General features: G+C 50.8%; 1 protein-coding gene across 1 annotated transcript; it reads right to left on the bottom strand.

The window, feature by feature from the left end:
- Positions 1 to 5,094: 5,094 nt before the first annotated feature.
- Positions 5,095 to 15,553, bottom strand: IL10RB (interleukin 10 receptor subunit beta). Its single transcript, XM_032101254.1, has 7 exons — positions 15,154 to 15,553; positions 12,848 to 12,971; positions 11,347 to 11,516; positions 10,307 to 10,494; positions 8,143 to 8,293; positions 7,725 to 7,882; positions 5,095 to 5,736 (listed from the first exon to the last, which is right to left on the bottom strand). Exons 1-7 carry the CDS (start codon positions 15,200 to 15,202, stop codon positions 5,524 to 5,526), a joined length of 1,053 nt encoding a protein of 350 aa, XP_031957145.1. The 5' UTR covers positions 15,203 to 15,553; the 3' UTR covers positions 5,095 to 5,523.
- Positions 15,554 to 15,704: the final 151 nt, after the last annotated feature.

Consider the following 15,704-nt stretch of genomic DNA (forward strand, 5'->3'; position numbering starts at 1 on the left):
CCTGCCCGTGGCTCTGGTGCCGCTGCCGGGCCCCGGAGCAGAGCCCGGGCCCTGCCCTGAGCCCTCCCTGCAGCCAGGGACAGCCAGGGCTGAGGGCCCCTCTCAGCTGGGGCTCCTCTCGAGGCTGAGCAGCCCCGGCTCCCTCAGCCTGTGCTGGGCACGGAGCTGCTCCAGGGCCCTCCAGGATTGCTGAGCCTGTAGAACATCAATCCATGGCTACAGCAGCGTGTGAGGGACACTGCTGGGTGTTAGAGGGCTTTACTGAGCCTGAGTCAGATTCATTCCATGAGGATTTGTTACCTACTGCCCCAACAATTGATAAGGAAATATTTTATGGCAAGTTCTTTATGTAACCACACCTCAGGGTAACCACTTTGCCATGCAGACCATGAACTGCAACTGGCTGAGCCAGCCTTGCGCCGCTAGAATCATTCTATAACCTACTAAATATTTACAGTTTTATCTTCTGCTGAGTTTGAATATGACTTCCTCACTGATATTATAGAAAAAAGAAACAGAAACTGGTGTTGCCCAGCCTGTGAGGAGCGAAGCGTTATCTGCACAGCACAGGCAGCCAGGGGAGTATAATGTGTGTCCCTGTGGCCATTGATGTCTGTCCCTAAACACTCCTGTGACAGAGGAAACAAGGCCTTTGGGGCTCTCCTGGTTTTATTTCTGTTGGCTGACAGACAAAGGAGACATAATTTGGTGTTTTTTTCTTATGTCAGCTCTGGAACAGGATGAAAGTGGCAAATACAGCATTTCATCTTATGTGAAAACTGTAGGAACAGTGGTTCAGGAAGGAAGGACCTCAGGGAGCCCAAGGAGGGATCAGATCTATCTACCCCTTCCCAATAGATTTTTTTCATGTCCCCCTTCTCAGGCAATGCTATCTGTATTTTTTTGCTTTCATCACTAGAAAACTTTCCTTGTCTCAGTTTTGTTGCAGTCTTGTAACTGCTTTCACCTCCCTCATGGGCACAGAGCACAGGGGATTCATTCCCTGCTTTCAGAAGCCTTTCCCATTTGTTAACAGTCATTACTCTGCCATCAGACTTCTTTCCCCAGACCACATAACATCATCTTCCTTAGAGTCTGTCCCTTGTCCTCCTCCTGACTCCCCAGCCCTGGTTACAGCTCTCCACAAGGCCTCACCAGGGCTGAGGAGCAGGAAGGATGATTTTTCGGGTCAAGCCCATGGAGTGGTGGAGTCACAGTCTGTGGAAGTGTCCCAGAGGTGTCTGGATGTGGCCCTTGGGGACAGGGTTTGGGGTGATGCTGGTGCTGCTGGGGTGACACTGGATGATCCTGAAGGGCTCTTCCAGCCTTGATGATTCTGGGATTAGGTTTGGAAGGACAGAAGTGTCCTAAATTGCATCAACCAGGCTGAAAGAACATGGAAAGCCTGACATAAAGCTTTTTTTAGTCTGTGGTGCCTTCAAAATGCGTAATTTTGAACACAAGTTCCATCTTCATGGAGAATATTTAGAGTCCCAGACTGGTTAGGTTGGAAAGGACCTTAAATTCCACCCAGTGCCACCCCTGCCATGGCAGGGACACCTCCCACTGTCCCAGGCTGCTCCAAGCCCCAATGTCCAGCCTGGCCTTGGGCACTGCCAGGGATCCAGGGGCAGCCACAGCTGCTCTGGGCACCCTGTGCCAGGGCCTGCCCACCCTCCCAGGGAACAATTCCTTCCCAATCTCCCATCCAGCCCTGCCCTCTGGCACTGGGAAGCCATTCCCTGGCTCCTGGCCCTCCATGCCTTGTCCCCAGTCCCTCTGCAGCTCTCCTGGAGCCCCTTTAGGCCCTGCAAGGAGCTCTGAGCTCTCCCTGGAGCTCCCTCTTCTCCAGGCTGGAATTTCAGAGTGATCAGTGAGTTCTGCTCTGTTCAGGGGAGTTCCAGAGCCTGGTTTCACCCGTAGGTCAGCACGGCTGAAAATCCAACCCACTGCAAATCCTGGTGGGATTTCCATCGCCTTCGTCACGACACTCACCCAGATGGGAAAACAAAGTCCCTCTCTGAGGAACTGTAATGTGGTTTCAAAAACTGTCACAAAACCAGAGGAGCAGAGAGGAGGGAGTGGAAATTAGAGAGGAGATTTGAGTGACGTGGTGGCAGAGATGAAGGGAAAATGGAAGAACTGAAAGTTGTTAATCAGATTCTTTGGTGCTTTCTGCAGGGGGAATCCTAGGGTTATTGATGTACATCAGTGACGCTGGAGCGATGATTTCCTCTCTCTCAGGCTCCCCAGTGGCTTCTCGTTTGCCTTTGTGCTGCCATCATCCTTCCATGCCCTCAGTGTTCTACAGTAATGGCTTGAGAGAATGCACAATGAACTCCAGGAACTCCAATCCCTAGGGAAGAAACATTTCCAGTGCATTGCACAGATGGTCCAAAGCCTGTGGATTATTCACAGTTCTTCCTGTAAAGCAGCTCTTTGCAGCCTTGTTCTTCACAGCAGCAGTCTCAAGGGAAGGAGCCTTGCTTTGCACCCCACTTACTCCATAATAATTTTCTAGGATGATGAATCCTAGAAAATGACATTTTGCCAGGTGATAATGGCTTTTCCCCAGTCTGCCTCAGGGAAAAAAAAAAAGCATGAACTTACAAGCACAAGTATTTCTGATTAAGAATCTATTTAAAAGCTCTTCTGAAAGCCTCTCTGACTCATTCTGGATTGGGGCTCAGAACCTCCAGGACCTGCTGGGCAGGGAAGACCCCAAAGTTCGCAATAGGGAGAGATAAAAATGGGGAGCTGGGGGTGACTGTGTCCCTGACCCCTTGGGTGGTCCTGGGCTCTGGTTTCTTTCTCCCTGAAATTCTCACTCCACTCCCTTGACTGGAATTCTCTAAACAGGTCCTTTTTGTCTTCCCTCATTGCCCTCTTCTGGAATCTGTTTTGCTGACCACAAAGCCCAGTCTCTTCTCCTTCAGTATTCTTCATATTTCCCTATTCCTTAATCATTCCACTCTTTGCATTTCAGGTCTGAAATCTTTTTCCAAGCACTCCCAGGCCTTCTGAGGGGTCTGTTTTCCTCCTGGCTTTGTCAGAACACGCTGTACCAGAGCGAGCAGCCTCCAGCATCTCTCTGTGCTTTCAGTTTACATCAGAACGTGGTCACAGTTCACCTGATTTATTGATTCATTGTCGCTGTAGTGTCCACAAGCTCAGCTGAAGACAAACTCTCCTCTGAATTACTGCTTCCCTTGAAGTTATTGCTCCTCCTCTAAATTGTTTCTTCCCTGTAGAGGTCCCAGGCTCCTGTGGGGCCACACAGCCCATGTGGGGACAGGCAGAGGCTGTCCCTTATCCCCAGGCCTGGCTCACGCTGTGACTCTCACAGAAGCTGTGGCTGAGAAAAAGGCCTCTCACCTGCAAAAGCTTTCCTGGGAGGACTGGGGGTGGGGCAGGAAGATTTCTGAAGCAAACCAAAGCGCAGGTCAGCCCAAAAACCCAGATCCGGGCTGATTTTAGCAGCTCCTAATTCCTGGAAGTGTCCCAGGCTGTGGGGCAGGGACACCTCCCACTGTCCCAGGCTGCTCCAAGCCCCAATGTCCAGCCTGGCCTTGGGCACTGCCAGGGATCCAGGGGCAGCCCCAGCTGCTCTGGGCACCCTGTGCCGTGATGTCCTTGCAGAAACTTTTCCTGCTTCCATCTAAACTCCCAATATCCCATAGCGGCCAAAGTTGTAATTTCTCTTCTCCCCCAGTTTGCCTCGGCAGTGAGCCCGTACTGAAGTGGCACAGCCTTATCTCTGCCTTATCTCTGCCCTCAGCAGAACCTTGGAACCAGCTGATGGATTCCAGCCACGTTTGGCTGACAGGAGCTCGCTGTCCTTCCATGCAAAGCAGCTGTTGGAGAGAGGAAAGCAGCTCTAGGAACAGTGAGGGAAAGGCAGGGAATCTCCAGCCCTTCCTCAGCCAGCTCCACGTGCAGTGGGTGTTACACCATGGGGGCTTTGCCACTCTGAAAACCAAAAAAAAAGGGGGGAAAAGGGGGGAAAAGAAAATATTGAAAGAAGCTGCTGCTGTGGGCGGAGGGACAGGGAACACACAGGGAGCTGGACTTGTTCCTTGGAGTGGTGATGCAGACACAGGATCAGGATTCCCAGAGCAGCCTTGGGGAGAGGTGGAGAAAAGCACCAATGAAACCAAATACCTTGAAAAAAATCAATTCAGTAAATTTCACATTCCCCATTAAAGCAGCACATGACAAAATTTAAAAGTGCAGAAAAAGCACGTGCAGATTCCATAGAATCCCAGAATCCCAGGATCCCTGAGGCTGGAAAAGCCCTCCCAGCCCAGCCAGGCCCAGCTGTGCCCCATGCCCACCTTGTCCCCAGCCCAGAGCACTGAGTGCCACCTCCAGCCCTTCCTGGGACACCTCCAGGGATGGGCACTCCAAACCTCCCTGGGCAGCTCTTCCCAAGGCCTGAGCTCCCTTTCCATGGGGAAATTCCTGCTGCTGTCCACCCTGAGCCTGCCCTGGCCCAGCCTGAGGCCGTTCCCTCTCCTCCTGTCCCTGTTCCCTGGCAGCAGAGCCCGACCCCCCCGGCTGCCCCCTCCTGTCAGGGACTTGGGGACACTGGGAAGATCCCTCCTAAGCATCCTCGAGGGGAGCTGGGAGATGAAAATTGATGGAATCAATTCCTGTTTTCTTCCTGCAACCACTCCCAAAAAGGGGATATTTATGCATCAAGTAACACCAACCCCCAAAACAGTGCAATTCCCACACCAACCTGAGACACAACTTCACTCCTGGAAGGTTCCTTTTGGTGACAGAATTTAATTTCTCACTCTCACTTTGATGCAGTAACACACAAACCCAGTGAATGCCCAGTGCAAAGGTCCCACTTCTGCCCCAGTGCTGGCTGCAGCCTTTATCCACCTGCACAGGGGAGGCTGGATTGGGAACAGGGAGTCACGGCTCCCCAGCGTTTTTAAATTAAGAATACACACGAGTAGGTAATTAAAATGAACCTAATTTAACTCCCATTTCAGCTGCCAAGTTTTCTACAGACATCAGTTCATCCCACCCTAAAAACTTCACAACTTTGCATCAGGGAAGAATAAATTCCATACAAAGATTATGCCAGTGGGGACATCTTTAAAAACACTTCATTTCTCATTAGAAAAAAATAAACCAGATCGGGTCTTTCTTTACAAAATATTATTTTCTTTTATAAACATTTTGATTAGTTTTTGCAATAAATAGTTCATTAAAGTAATTCGTATTTATATATATATATATATTTATGACATTTGCTTTTTAATGTCACAATCAGTGCCAGGAATTGCTACAACTCCTCAGGGAGCCACAACCAACAGTGGCAAAAGTTATGGATCATTTAATTCCTCATTTAAAGCCAAGTATCTTGTACTTAAAAAAAAAAAAATTATTCTGTCAAAAGTCTGTGCCCACGTGTTTGTCTGTAGATTTTTCCTGCTGAAGAATACAGCAATGACAAAAACCCAAAAGTCCATTTGCTTCTCCTTTTCCAAGGAAGAATGAGGAGGATATTTAGGCTTTTCCTGAAGCTTCTCCCACTCCTGAGTCAGAGTCTCCTTGTGCAGAGCCCTGAGGGTGCTCTGGTGTCCTGCTGGCCTCATCCCCACTCCCATCACTGAGGGTTTGGGATTCTTCTGAAATCACAGTCAGCTTGTCATAAACCAGGAGTTCTTCTTGTGGAAGAGGAGGGAAAGGCTGTGGAGCACTGGGAGGTTTGCTCAAAAACTGGGAAACAAAGAGGAAATGAGGATTAGGTCTCTGCAGCTGTCCAATGCTGTTTGCTCAGAAAAACTGGGATCATTAAACAACATTGGGATTGTTTTGCACACAGCAAGAGGCTTCCTCAGGCCTTGCAAGTCCCACAGGGCCAACAGCGTCATGTCCTCCCTCATATCCTGTCCCAGGCTTGGGAGCAAGATGGAAGTGCCTTTCTCTGCAAGAATAACTCCAGGGCTCTGAGACTTCTTTGGAATACAAACTTACTTGAAGAAAATAAAACAGTTTTGATTGGGAACAAACACTAAATGGTAACTGGGCTGTGGGGGAGGGAGATCACAGAGAGATTTGTCAAGAACCCTCCCCTCTGGCAGTGGAAGCTGTTCCCTGTGTCCTGTCCCTCCAGCCCTTGTCCAAAGTCCCTCTCCAGCTCTCCTGGAACCCTTCAGGCACTGGAAGGCCACAATTACATCACCCCAGAGCCCTTCCTTCCCCAGGCTGAGCAATCCCAATTCTCCCAGCCTTTCCTCACAGAGCTGCTCCATCCCTCTGCTCATCCTGGTGCCCCCAGATGACACAATTCTGAATTGAATTTAGAATAAGAAACCAGCTGCTCTGTAAGGAGTGCTGTGTACTGTAGGTACAAAAATCAGCACAAAGATCTTCACTATCAGACCCTTCTCTACTGAACCGGGATTGGGAACGTTCTGGCACAAACCTGCAGCTGAAACATTCCCATAGTGAAAGCACTGCCTTGGTCAAAGCACGTTTTAGGGAGGCACAGCTGACCTTTGATTCCTGGCACAGCACAAGCCCAAAGTTCTCCCTGTCTTTAGAGCCACCTGGAAGCAGAGGAAACTTGAGCACATCCTGTGTGGATCTGGTGCTGCGTGCCCAGCTGCTGAGCTCCAGGTTCTGCAAACCAAGGGCTGGAGGGCCAGGAGCCAGGGAATGGCTTCCCAGTGCCAGAGGGCAGGGCTGGATGGGAGATTGGGCAGGAATTGTTCCCTGGCAGGGTGGGCAGGCCCTGGCACAGGGTGCCCAGAGCAGCTGGGGCTGCCCCTGGATCCCTGGCAGTGTCCAAGGCCAGGCTGGACATTGGGGCTTGGAGCAGCCTGGGACAGTGGAAGGTGTCCCTGCCATGGCAGGGGTGGGATGAGTGAACTTTAAGGTCCCTCCAACCCAAACCATTCTGGGATTCAGGGATTCCATGACACTCCTGGTGCTGAGCACATGTTCAACCTAAAGCAGGAGTCAAGTGCTAAGTGAGCTGCCATCCTGAGGGTGCTGAGCTCTAAGTGAGTCAAAATGAAAGCCCCAGAGGAACTGCAGGAACTCAGGAGAGCACAGGTTGGAACAGGAGTGTATTATGTAAACGCTTGTTTCTGGGAAGAGATCCTGCTGCAGCCTCTTTGTGTTCTGGGTGTGTGACAGGGGCAGTGGGTCCCCATCAGCAGTGGCTGCTGTCATTGCTCTCCTTTTAGCTGGAATTTTCAGACTTCATAGAATCACAGGTTCCCAGAATGGTTTGGGTTGGATGGGACTCCAAAGCTCATCCCATCCCAGCCCTGCCATGGGCAGGGACACCTTCCATAGCCCAGGCTGCTCTGGTACAGCTGATCTAGTCCAGGTTCCTTCCTTAGACGCTTCACTGAAGTTAAAACTCGTGGTTACATTCGTGACAGGACTTTGCTGCAGGAGAACAAATGAGCTGGTTTAAGTCTAAAAGAAGGCAGGAGAGACAGAGATTTCTGTTGCTCTGGTTAAATGAGGAACTGAAGTTGACACCTGGTACTCTCTCACTTCAAAATCAGCAAACCCATCCTGTTTCTGAGCCATAAAAAGCTGATTATTACAAATTACAGATCATTGACCATCAGGTGCCAGTGAAAGGAGGCAAAATAAAAGAAGCTCTGAATATTTTGGCACAGAGAGCTTGAAAAAACAGGTGAGTCTGCTGGAAAGGCTGATTTTCACATGTTAGGCAGAGAACAAACCTCTTTCAAGTGTTGTGGGAAAACGTAGGAAGGGCAGAAAATGTGTTTGGTGAGTCTGTACAGATAAAAACTGGAGAAGAAACAAACGGTGACAGCTGTGACCATGACCAGCATGGATCCCACCAGAACAGTCACAATTATCCACACAGGGGTTACACCTGCAAGAGAGAAGGGAAAAAAACCCAATTAAAACTGCCATGATTCATTTCTGAGTAATTATTTTCAAATTATCACTTTCTCCATGGAATGCCCCTGGATCCCTGGCAGTGTCCAAGGCCAGGCTGGACATTGGGGCTTGGAGCAGCCTGGGACAGTGGGAGGTGTCCCTGCCATGGCAGGGCTGGCACTGGAGGGGCTCCGAGGTCCCTCCAAGCCATCCCAGTGTGTGATTCCATGATTTCCCAGTCCCCCACGTTACCATTGTGGGTTGTCTGCTCACAGAGCTCCCTGCTCAGCTCCCCTGTCTTGTTCCACTCAGGAATCACCGCCTGCACTCGGACACAATAAACTGTCCATGGCTCCAGCTGGGACAGGATTTCAGAGCTGTGTTTGGTGTCTACCTGAGTTACCTGAAAACAGAGAAAACCAGAAAAAATGGAAGAGTGTGAGATCAGTGACTTAGCTATGGAATTAGCTAAGGAATAACCATGGAATTACAAGTACAATTACAATTGTAGTGTGAGACCATTCACACCACTGATCTTTGGGCTGTTTCCAGCAGCACTAATGAAGTTTTAGGCTAATGAGAGATGATAAATGAGATCTGGTGGCAGCCAGAAACTGTCACCCAACCAAATGAGATCAGCTAGGAGCACTGTTACACACAAACACCATCTAACTGGAGAGGGAACAAGCGGGATGGAGGAACAGCACCAGAGGAAAAGGTCTCAAGCTGTGCCAGGGGACTTTTAGATTGCACATTAGGAAAAATTTCTTCACTGAAAAAGCTGTCGAGCCCTGAAATAGGCTGCCCAGAGAAATGGTGGAGTCCCCACCCCTGGAAGTGTTAAAAAATGTGTAGATGTGGCACTTGGGGACATGGGTTAGTGGTGAACATGTGGTGCTGGGTTAATGGCTGGAACTGATGACCACAGGGGGCTCTTCCAACCTCCCCAATTCTGTGATTCTGTGATCTGTCATTTAGACAAAACCACAGAAAAGAAAGAAATAAAATACTTTCTGGGAGCTGTGAGTGGCTAAGCAGATGAACTTGCTGTTCAGGGTCAGTTATGTCCCTGTAACTGCAGAGTATCCCTCCTCAGGGACAGGAGACTCTCCAGCCAGGTTTCCATCTTGGAGCAAGCACCCAGCTCACAAATAACCTGGGAGGTTACCCAGCCTCTGCCTGTTGCCTCTTTGATCCCTAGGGAATCTCCCAGACTTGTACTTGGAAGGGTTCCAAGCAGAGACTCAAAGTGCAGCTCTGTTCCTCTGGTAAATCCAGCTGCGTGCATCCCATGTGCAGGAATAGCTGCATTTCTGAGGAGTTTGGGAACGGAGAACCAGACTGCTCTGTGGGAAGCGATGAGCCCTCCTCTTCTGGAACTGAATGGCAAAGAACTGTGCAGTACCAGATACAAATCAGAACTGTACATGGTGGAGTCCCACTATTAACAATTGCACTGATGTACAAAGCACTCATTAACTGTGGCTGCGGTCTGCTGGTCAGAGGCTTCCTGTCTGCCTGAAACAGAGGCCATAATGCTCTAATTAATGCATGATTAATGACCTTTCTCCATGCACTGTGCATGGAGCAGTGTTTTGGGCTGAGTAACACAACTGCCTGTGCAAGAGGCTGTCGCTGGGAGGGAGGAAGGGAATTGCAGTGGATACAAACTGAAGAGCTGCAGGTGACCACAGTGAATCAAAGCCTTACCCATTTTTAGATATTTCTGGGAGTAAAAAGCCCAAAGTCCCACAAAGAGGGAACGAACACAGAGTTATTGATAATTATGGAAAGAGAAAATTCTTTCTGTATGCTGCTGTTTAACTACACAGCTCCTGCATTTGCTCTGAGACCCAGTTGTAGTGACCAGATTTGATTAATTGTAATTAGTAGAGATCATTTTTACTCTTAGAATCACAGAATCCCAGACTGGTTTGGGTTGGAAAGGACCTCAAAGCCCATCCAGTGCCACCCCTGCCATGGCAGGGACACCTCCCACTGTCCCAGGCTGCTCCAAGCCCCAATGTCCAGCCTGGCCTTGGGCACTGCCAGGGATCCAGGGGCAGCCCCAGCTGCTCTGGGCACCCTGTGCCAGGGCCTGCCCACCCTCCCAGGGAACAATTCCTGCCCAATCTCCCATCCAGCCCTGCCCTCTGGCACTGGGAAGCCATTCCCTGGCTCCTGGCCCTCCAGCCCTTGTCCCCAGTCCCTCTGCAGCTCTCCTGGAGCCCCTTTAGGCCCTGCCAGGGGCTCTGAGCTCTCCCTGATCCTTCTCTTCTCCAGGTGAGCACCCCCAGCTCTCCCAGCCTGGCTCCAGAGCTCTGCAGCCTGTACAGGGCCTCCAGGAGCTTCCAGGACTTCCCCAGGATGGTGTTTTCCAGGCAAAGCCCAGATCAAAGTCAGGGAGTCACAATACCCAGGAAGCAGAGGTCAGGTCTGTGTCTGTGCTGCCTTTCTTCCAGTAGAGGATCCTGTAATTCCAGGAGCCATAGTACTTCTTCAGGGGCCACTTGCCCTGCTCGTGCTCAGCAAAGGGCCCAGAGAAATCCACGTGCAGGGCCCCGGACCCCGACTTCAGCCTCACATCAGGGGGGCCAATGACTGCTGCACATGGGAGAGAGGAGAGGAGGGAATTCAACTTCACACTGCCTCAGCTGCACATTTTTATACAACTCATGGTAAGTCACCTTTTAAATATTGCATTAGAAGAAAATAACTTATTTTCCTGGATCTGGCATAAATAAAGCCTTTCCTCGGAGAACTGCTCTGGAAAGGGATTTTATTTTTGCAGTTGAACACCAATGCAGGCTCCATTCCCACACCCTATAAACAAAGGCAGTTCCCTTTTGCCAGCTGTGGTGACTCCAGGAGAGGAAGGACCATTTCCATGGCTATCACTCACTTCTCCTTCTGGGCCAAACTGTCACAACATCTGTCTGTCCAGAGAAGACCCTCTAGAAAAGTGTTTTAATGTGGGTTTTGATTATGATCAGTTTGAAAAATGAAAACATTTGAATTATTTATGCCTTGTGCAACCAAAATTTCTTGGCTGAAAATTAATCTCTCTCTGTGAAAGTGGGGTTTTTTTGAAGTAAGAAAAAATAAAAATTAAGCTTTTTGTCTGACAAAGCAATGAAGAAGGAAGTAACTGAATTTATTTAGATGTACAGGAAGTCTGGCTCCTTGAAGACAACTTCTCCCTGGGCAGAAAACAGAGATATTCCTTATTTTAAGAGAAAATTACGCTTTATTTGAAAACCTCCTCCAAAGAAGTTATCCGTACTATGATAGTGAACCTACTCTGCTTTCTGTCAAGTGTCACAACTAAAATGTTACAGTTCAATGTAATTAAATTATAAAATACTCGGCATCCTCTAGCTTTTCCCACGGAGCCAGGCTGTGCAGGGGCGTGAAGTGCAAGCAGTATTTTTTTGGGAAGAACAGGAAAAGGCTTACTGTCATCCATGGGCTTGAACCTGAGGGTGACCCAGGCGGAATGGAGCTGTCCTGCCTCGGCCCGGAGCTGCAGGACGTAGTCCCCGTACGCCGACAGCGAGGACACGTCACACTCGGGGAGCCTCAGCCTTGTCCCCACATTCTCATAGGTGTCTCCAGGGAAATTGATGCTGCAGGGAACACAAAGCATAGAAAAGAAACAATTAGAACTGGCTAAATGGCTTTAAAGCAGCAAAGCTGTTAATGCAAGCAGTTAGGACTTATGAACACAAAAGAGTATCCAGTGTGTGTAAGACCCACATTAAGGATTTTATACCCATGGATTTATACCATCCATGATAAACTTAGGGACTAAAATTCTGATTCTGCAAAAAATGCCCTTGTCCTGGCAGGGTTACAACACTCCATTCAGCAGGCAGGAGTTCAGAGAAGCCTGCAACCACTCAGCCAGTGCCACTGCAGGGCACTGACTGGGACTTTGCTGGGAGCTGTCTCCAGGATTTGCACACAAGGAAAAGCCAGAGAAAACAGGGCTGGGAAGTGACCAGGAACTGGTTATAGAATAGAACCACAGAAGGTTTGGGTTGGAGGGACCCTAAAGCTCATCCCATTCCACCCCTGCCATGGGCAGGGACACCTCCCACTGTCCCAGGCTGCTCCCAGCCCCAATGTCCAGCCTGGCCTTAATCAATATATGATTTAATGGATGATATTTAATGTATTTTTTTCTTTCTGGTATGCATCAAAAGCCTGCCCAGGAATGTACTAATCAAGGGGCCATGGCTACACAACCCAGAAAAATTTTCTCACAACTAAGCATGAAGAGAAGGCTCTGGGGAAGGCTTAGAGCTCCTTCCAATGCCTGGAGAGGCTTAGAAAAAAAGAGGGAGAGGGACTTTTATATGGGCAGAGAGTGACAGGAGCCAGGGAATAGCTTCCCAGTGCCAGAGGGCAGGGCTGGACGGGAGATTGGGCAGGAATTGTTCCCTGGGAGGGTGGGCAGGCCCTGGCACAGGGTGCCCAGAGCAGCTGGGGCTGCCCCTGGATCCCTGGCAGTGCCCAAGGCCAGGCTGGACATTGGGGCTTGGAGCAGCCTGGGACAGTGGGAGGTGTCCCTGCCATGGCAGGGGTGGGGTGGGGTGGGATGGGATGGGATGGGATGGGATGGGATGGGATGGCTGCATCTAAGAGATCAGGGAAGGGGCAACACGACCAGGCCTCTTCAATCACCGGGAACAGCTCCATGAGAGAGAAAAACCACACATACAGCCAATAACATCCAATGTTAAAATGTGTTTGTGGTTCCAAAAAAACCCAGGACAAAGCTGCCTTGGGTGTGAATGCCCAGAAAATGCCTCTGTCCCGTCCTTCAGCTCAGCAGGGAAGCCTCTCACAAGCTGAAACAAAGGGACAGCTCCTGATTGTCCTCTGAAAAGGACACAAATCCCAACCACACAGAGCTGTAAGACGTGAATTAAAGCCAGCCCAGCCCCAGACCTACCTCTTGGATCGGACAGTGTAGGTGACATTCCCTTTGGGAAACCTTGGTGCATCCCACTGCAAAGTGCTGTGAAGATTGACTGAAGTAATTCTTGCATTTCGGGGCTTTGGGATCATTCCAGAAACTGTGGGAGGAGTCAAAACCAAACATTTCAGTGTTTCCTCCAGCACTTCTTAGTCATCCCAAACTTAAATGCAGCCTCTGCCTTGCCTTAGATGCTTATTTAAAATCAGAGCTCAATTAAATGAATTTAAATCCTGATGCCTCTCCTGCCTCCTTATGCAACAAAACAGATTACTGGCACCAGTGACTTCCAGTAAGTCCTTGTGACACCAACATTTCTTGTGCGTGACTGAGCTGGTGCTGCCCAGGACTCGGGGCATGAACTCTCCCTGAGAGTGTCAAACGCCAATTTTTCTAAGCAGTGCTCCAGTAGCACTGTGGGAATAACAAGGGCGTGGGGATTGATAAACAGAGATAAACCAGAAGCACCTCTGAAAGTAAGAGAGGTATTAAATGTAATTAAATATAATTAGGTATCATTAATCAGCACTATTCACAAGTGACAAAACCCCAGTTGTTCTCCTTTCTTGGAACTGAATAAAAGAAACCCTAAAGTAGTTTAAAGTATCAATGAAAAGTCCATTACTATTATGGTTTAATTATTTTTACATAACTGTAGGGATTGAAACTAAAATAGCAAAGATTCCAGCCCATTACTGCACCACGAATGAGCAATGCAAACAAACCCTGTCAGAACAGAGCAGCACTTAAATGTCACAGGAGTCACACCTGATGACAGACATTCCAGGATAAATACACATTTTACATGTCTGTAGCTCACAGACGCATCAGGGCTGGAAGAGACCTTCCAGGTCACCCTGTCCCAGTGTCATCCCAGCACCACCATAATCACCCCTGAGCCATGTCCCCAGTTGACACAGAAATGAATGAAATTCATGTGTCAGTCACTCCCCTCTGGCAGACAGGAGTTTGAAATCTAAACCTGGCTTAAACAAAACCTGTTTCAGACTCTGGTCCTACAGTGTTACCCTTGCACCCAACAAATAAATCAAACACACTGCACATCACAAATACAGAAGTTTGAATCACGCACTGGCTGGGGTTGGGATGGACCTTACAGCCCACCCAGTGCCACCCCTGCCATGGCAGGGACACCTCCCACTGGCCCAGGCTGCTCCAAGCCCCAATGTCCAGCCTGGCCTTGGGCACTGCCAGGGATCCAGGGGCAGCCCCAGCTGCTCTGGGCACCCTGTGCCAGGGCCTGCCCACCCTCCCAGGGAACAATTCCTGCCCAATCTCCCATCCAGCCCTGCCCTCTGGCACTGGGAAGCCATTCCCCTTTATCCTGGCACTCCAGGCCTTGTCCAAAGTCCTTCTCAATCCTCTTGGAGCCCTGCTTTGAGGATGAAGTCTGAGGTAAGCACGCAGATTCCCAGGAAAAGCACGTTTCCTTTCAAGGTTCACTTCCCTGACAGTGCTTCCTATATTAAAAGCCTCCAGGTAAATTGCTTTATTGGGCACTGTGGACCCAAAGAGATGAGGAAATACCTCTGGGGTCTCAGGCTTGTGCACAGACCTCTGAGGCCATCGAGGCCCAGCTGTGCCCCATGCCCACCTTGTCCCCAGCCCAGAGCACTGAGTGCCACCTCCAGCCCTTCCTGGGACACCTCCAGGGATGGGCACTCCAAACCTCCCTGGGCAGCCCCTGCCAAGGCCTGAGCTCCCTTTCCATGGGGAAATTCCTGCTGCTGTCCACCCTGAGCCTGCCCTGGCCCAGCCTGAGGCCGTTCCCTCTCCTCCTGTCCCTGTTCCCTGGCAGCAGAGCCCTGTTCCCCGGCTGCCCCTCCTGCAGACACTGACACGGAGCCCTCGGGGCGCCGCTTCGCCCCCACGCCCGCCTGTCCTCGCCGGGACTTGCACAATGCCCCAATCCCGGCTGGACCGTCCCTGTTCCCAGCACGGATTGAACCGCGGGACAAAAACGCCCGCGGGCGGCAGGACCCCGGCACCGTCACCCAGGCAGCGGCGGAGGCCGGCTGGACTGTCCCCGCTGCCCTCACGGGGCACTCCCGCCCGGCTGCTGGCCCAGTCCGGGGGCCGCTCGGTTCCTCACAGCCCCCGAGGAGCCGCGCCGGGCTCGGGCAGCGCGGAGGCACCGCCGCCTCAGGCGCCCCTCGCTGCCGCTGCCCCTGAGGGCACCGCCGCCCCACGGCCAGGCGGGACCGGGAGGCCGCTCCGCGCCTCCCTCGCTGCCTCCCTCCCTGGCCGCCGTTCGGACTCACCGCAGAGCAGGAGCCCGCTGCAGAGCGCGCCCCGCAGGGCGGCGGCCATGGCGGCTCCCTCAGCGGCGGCGGGGCGGCCGCGCCATGGCTGCGGGAGCGGGGCCGCCCCGAAACCCCGAAAGCCTTCCGCTTCCCGGCGGGGCGGGGCGGGCTGCGGAGCCTCCCTCGCACACCTGGGCTGCTCCCTCAGAAACCGCAGGTTCACCCTCAGACACCGGGGATGCTCCCTCACACAGCTGGGGTTCAAACTCGGGCGCTGGAGGTTCCCCCTCACACAGCGGGGGTACTCCCTCAGACACCGGGGACTTTAAATGTCATTAAAATGTTTTAATACTAGTCAGTAATTGTACAAAATTGTATATAAAAAACCGTAGAAAGTGTATTAATGCCTCGATCCAGTCTTTTGTCAGTTGAGTATTCCTGTCTCTGCCCCCATTATTCCACTTGATCAGCTTTCTCTGCACTAATGCAGCATCCATCCAGCAGAACAGGTTTCACAGAAATTGACTGACTGAGATAAAAATAAAAAATTGAAAAAGTGGTCTGGTTGA

This window comes from Corvus moneduloides, chromosome 2 (assembly GCF_009650955.1).
Source record: "Corvus moneduloides isolate bCorMon1 chromosome 2, bCorMon1.pri, whole genome shotgun sequence".
NCBI classification, from domain to species: domain Eukaryota; kingdom Metazoa; phylum Chordata; class Aves; order Passeriformes; family Corvidae; genus Corvus; species Corvus moneduloides.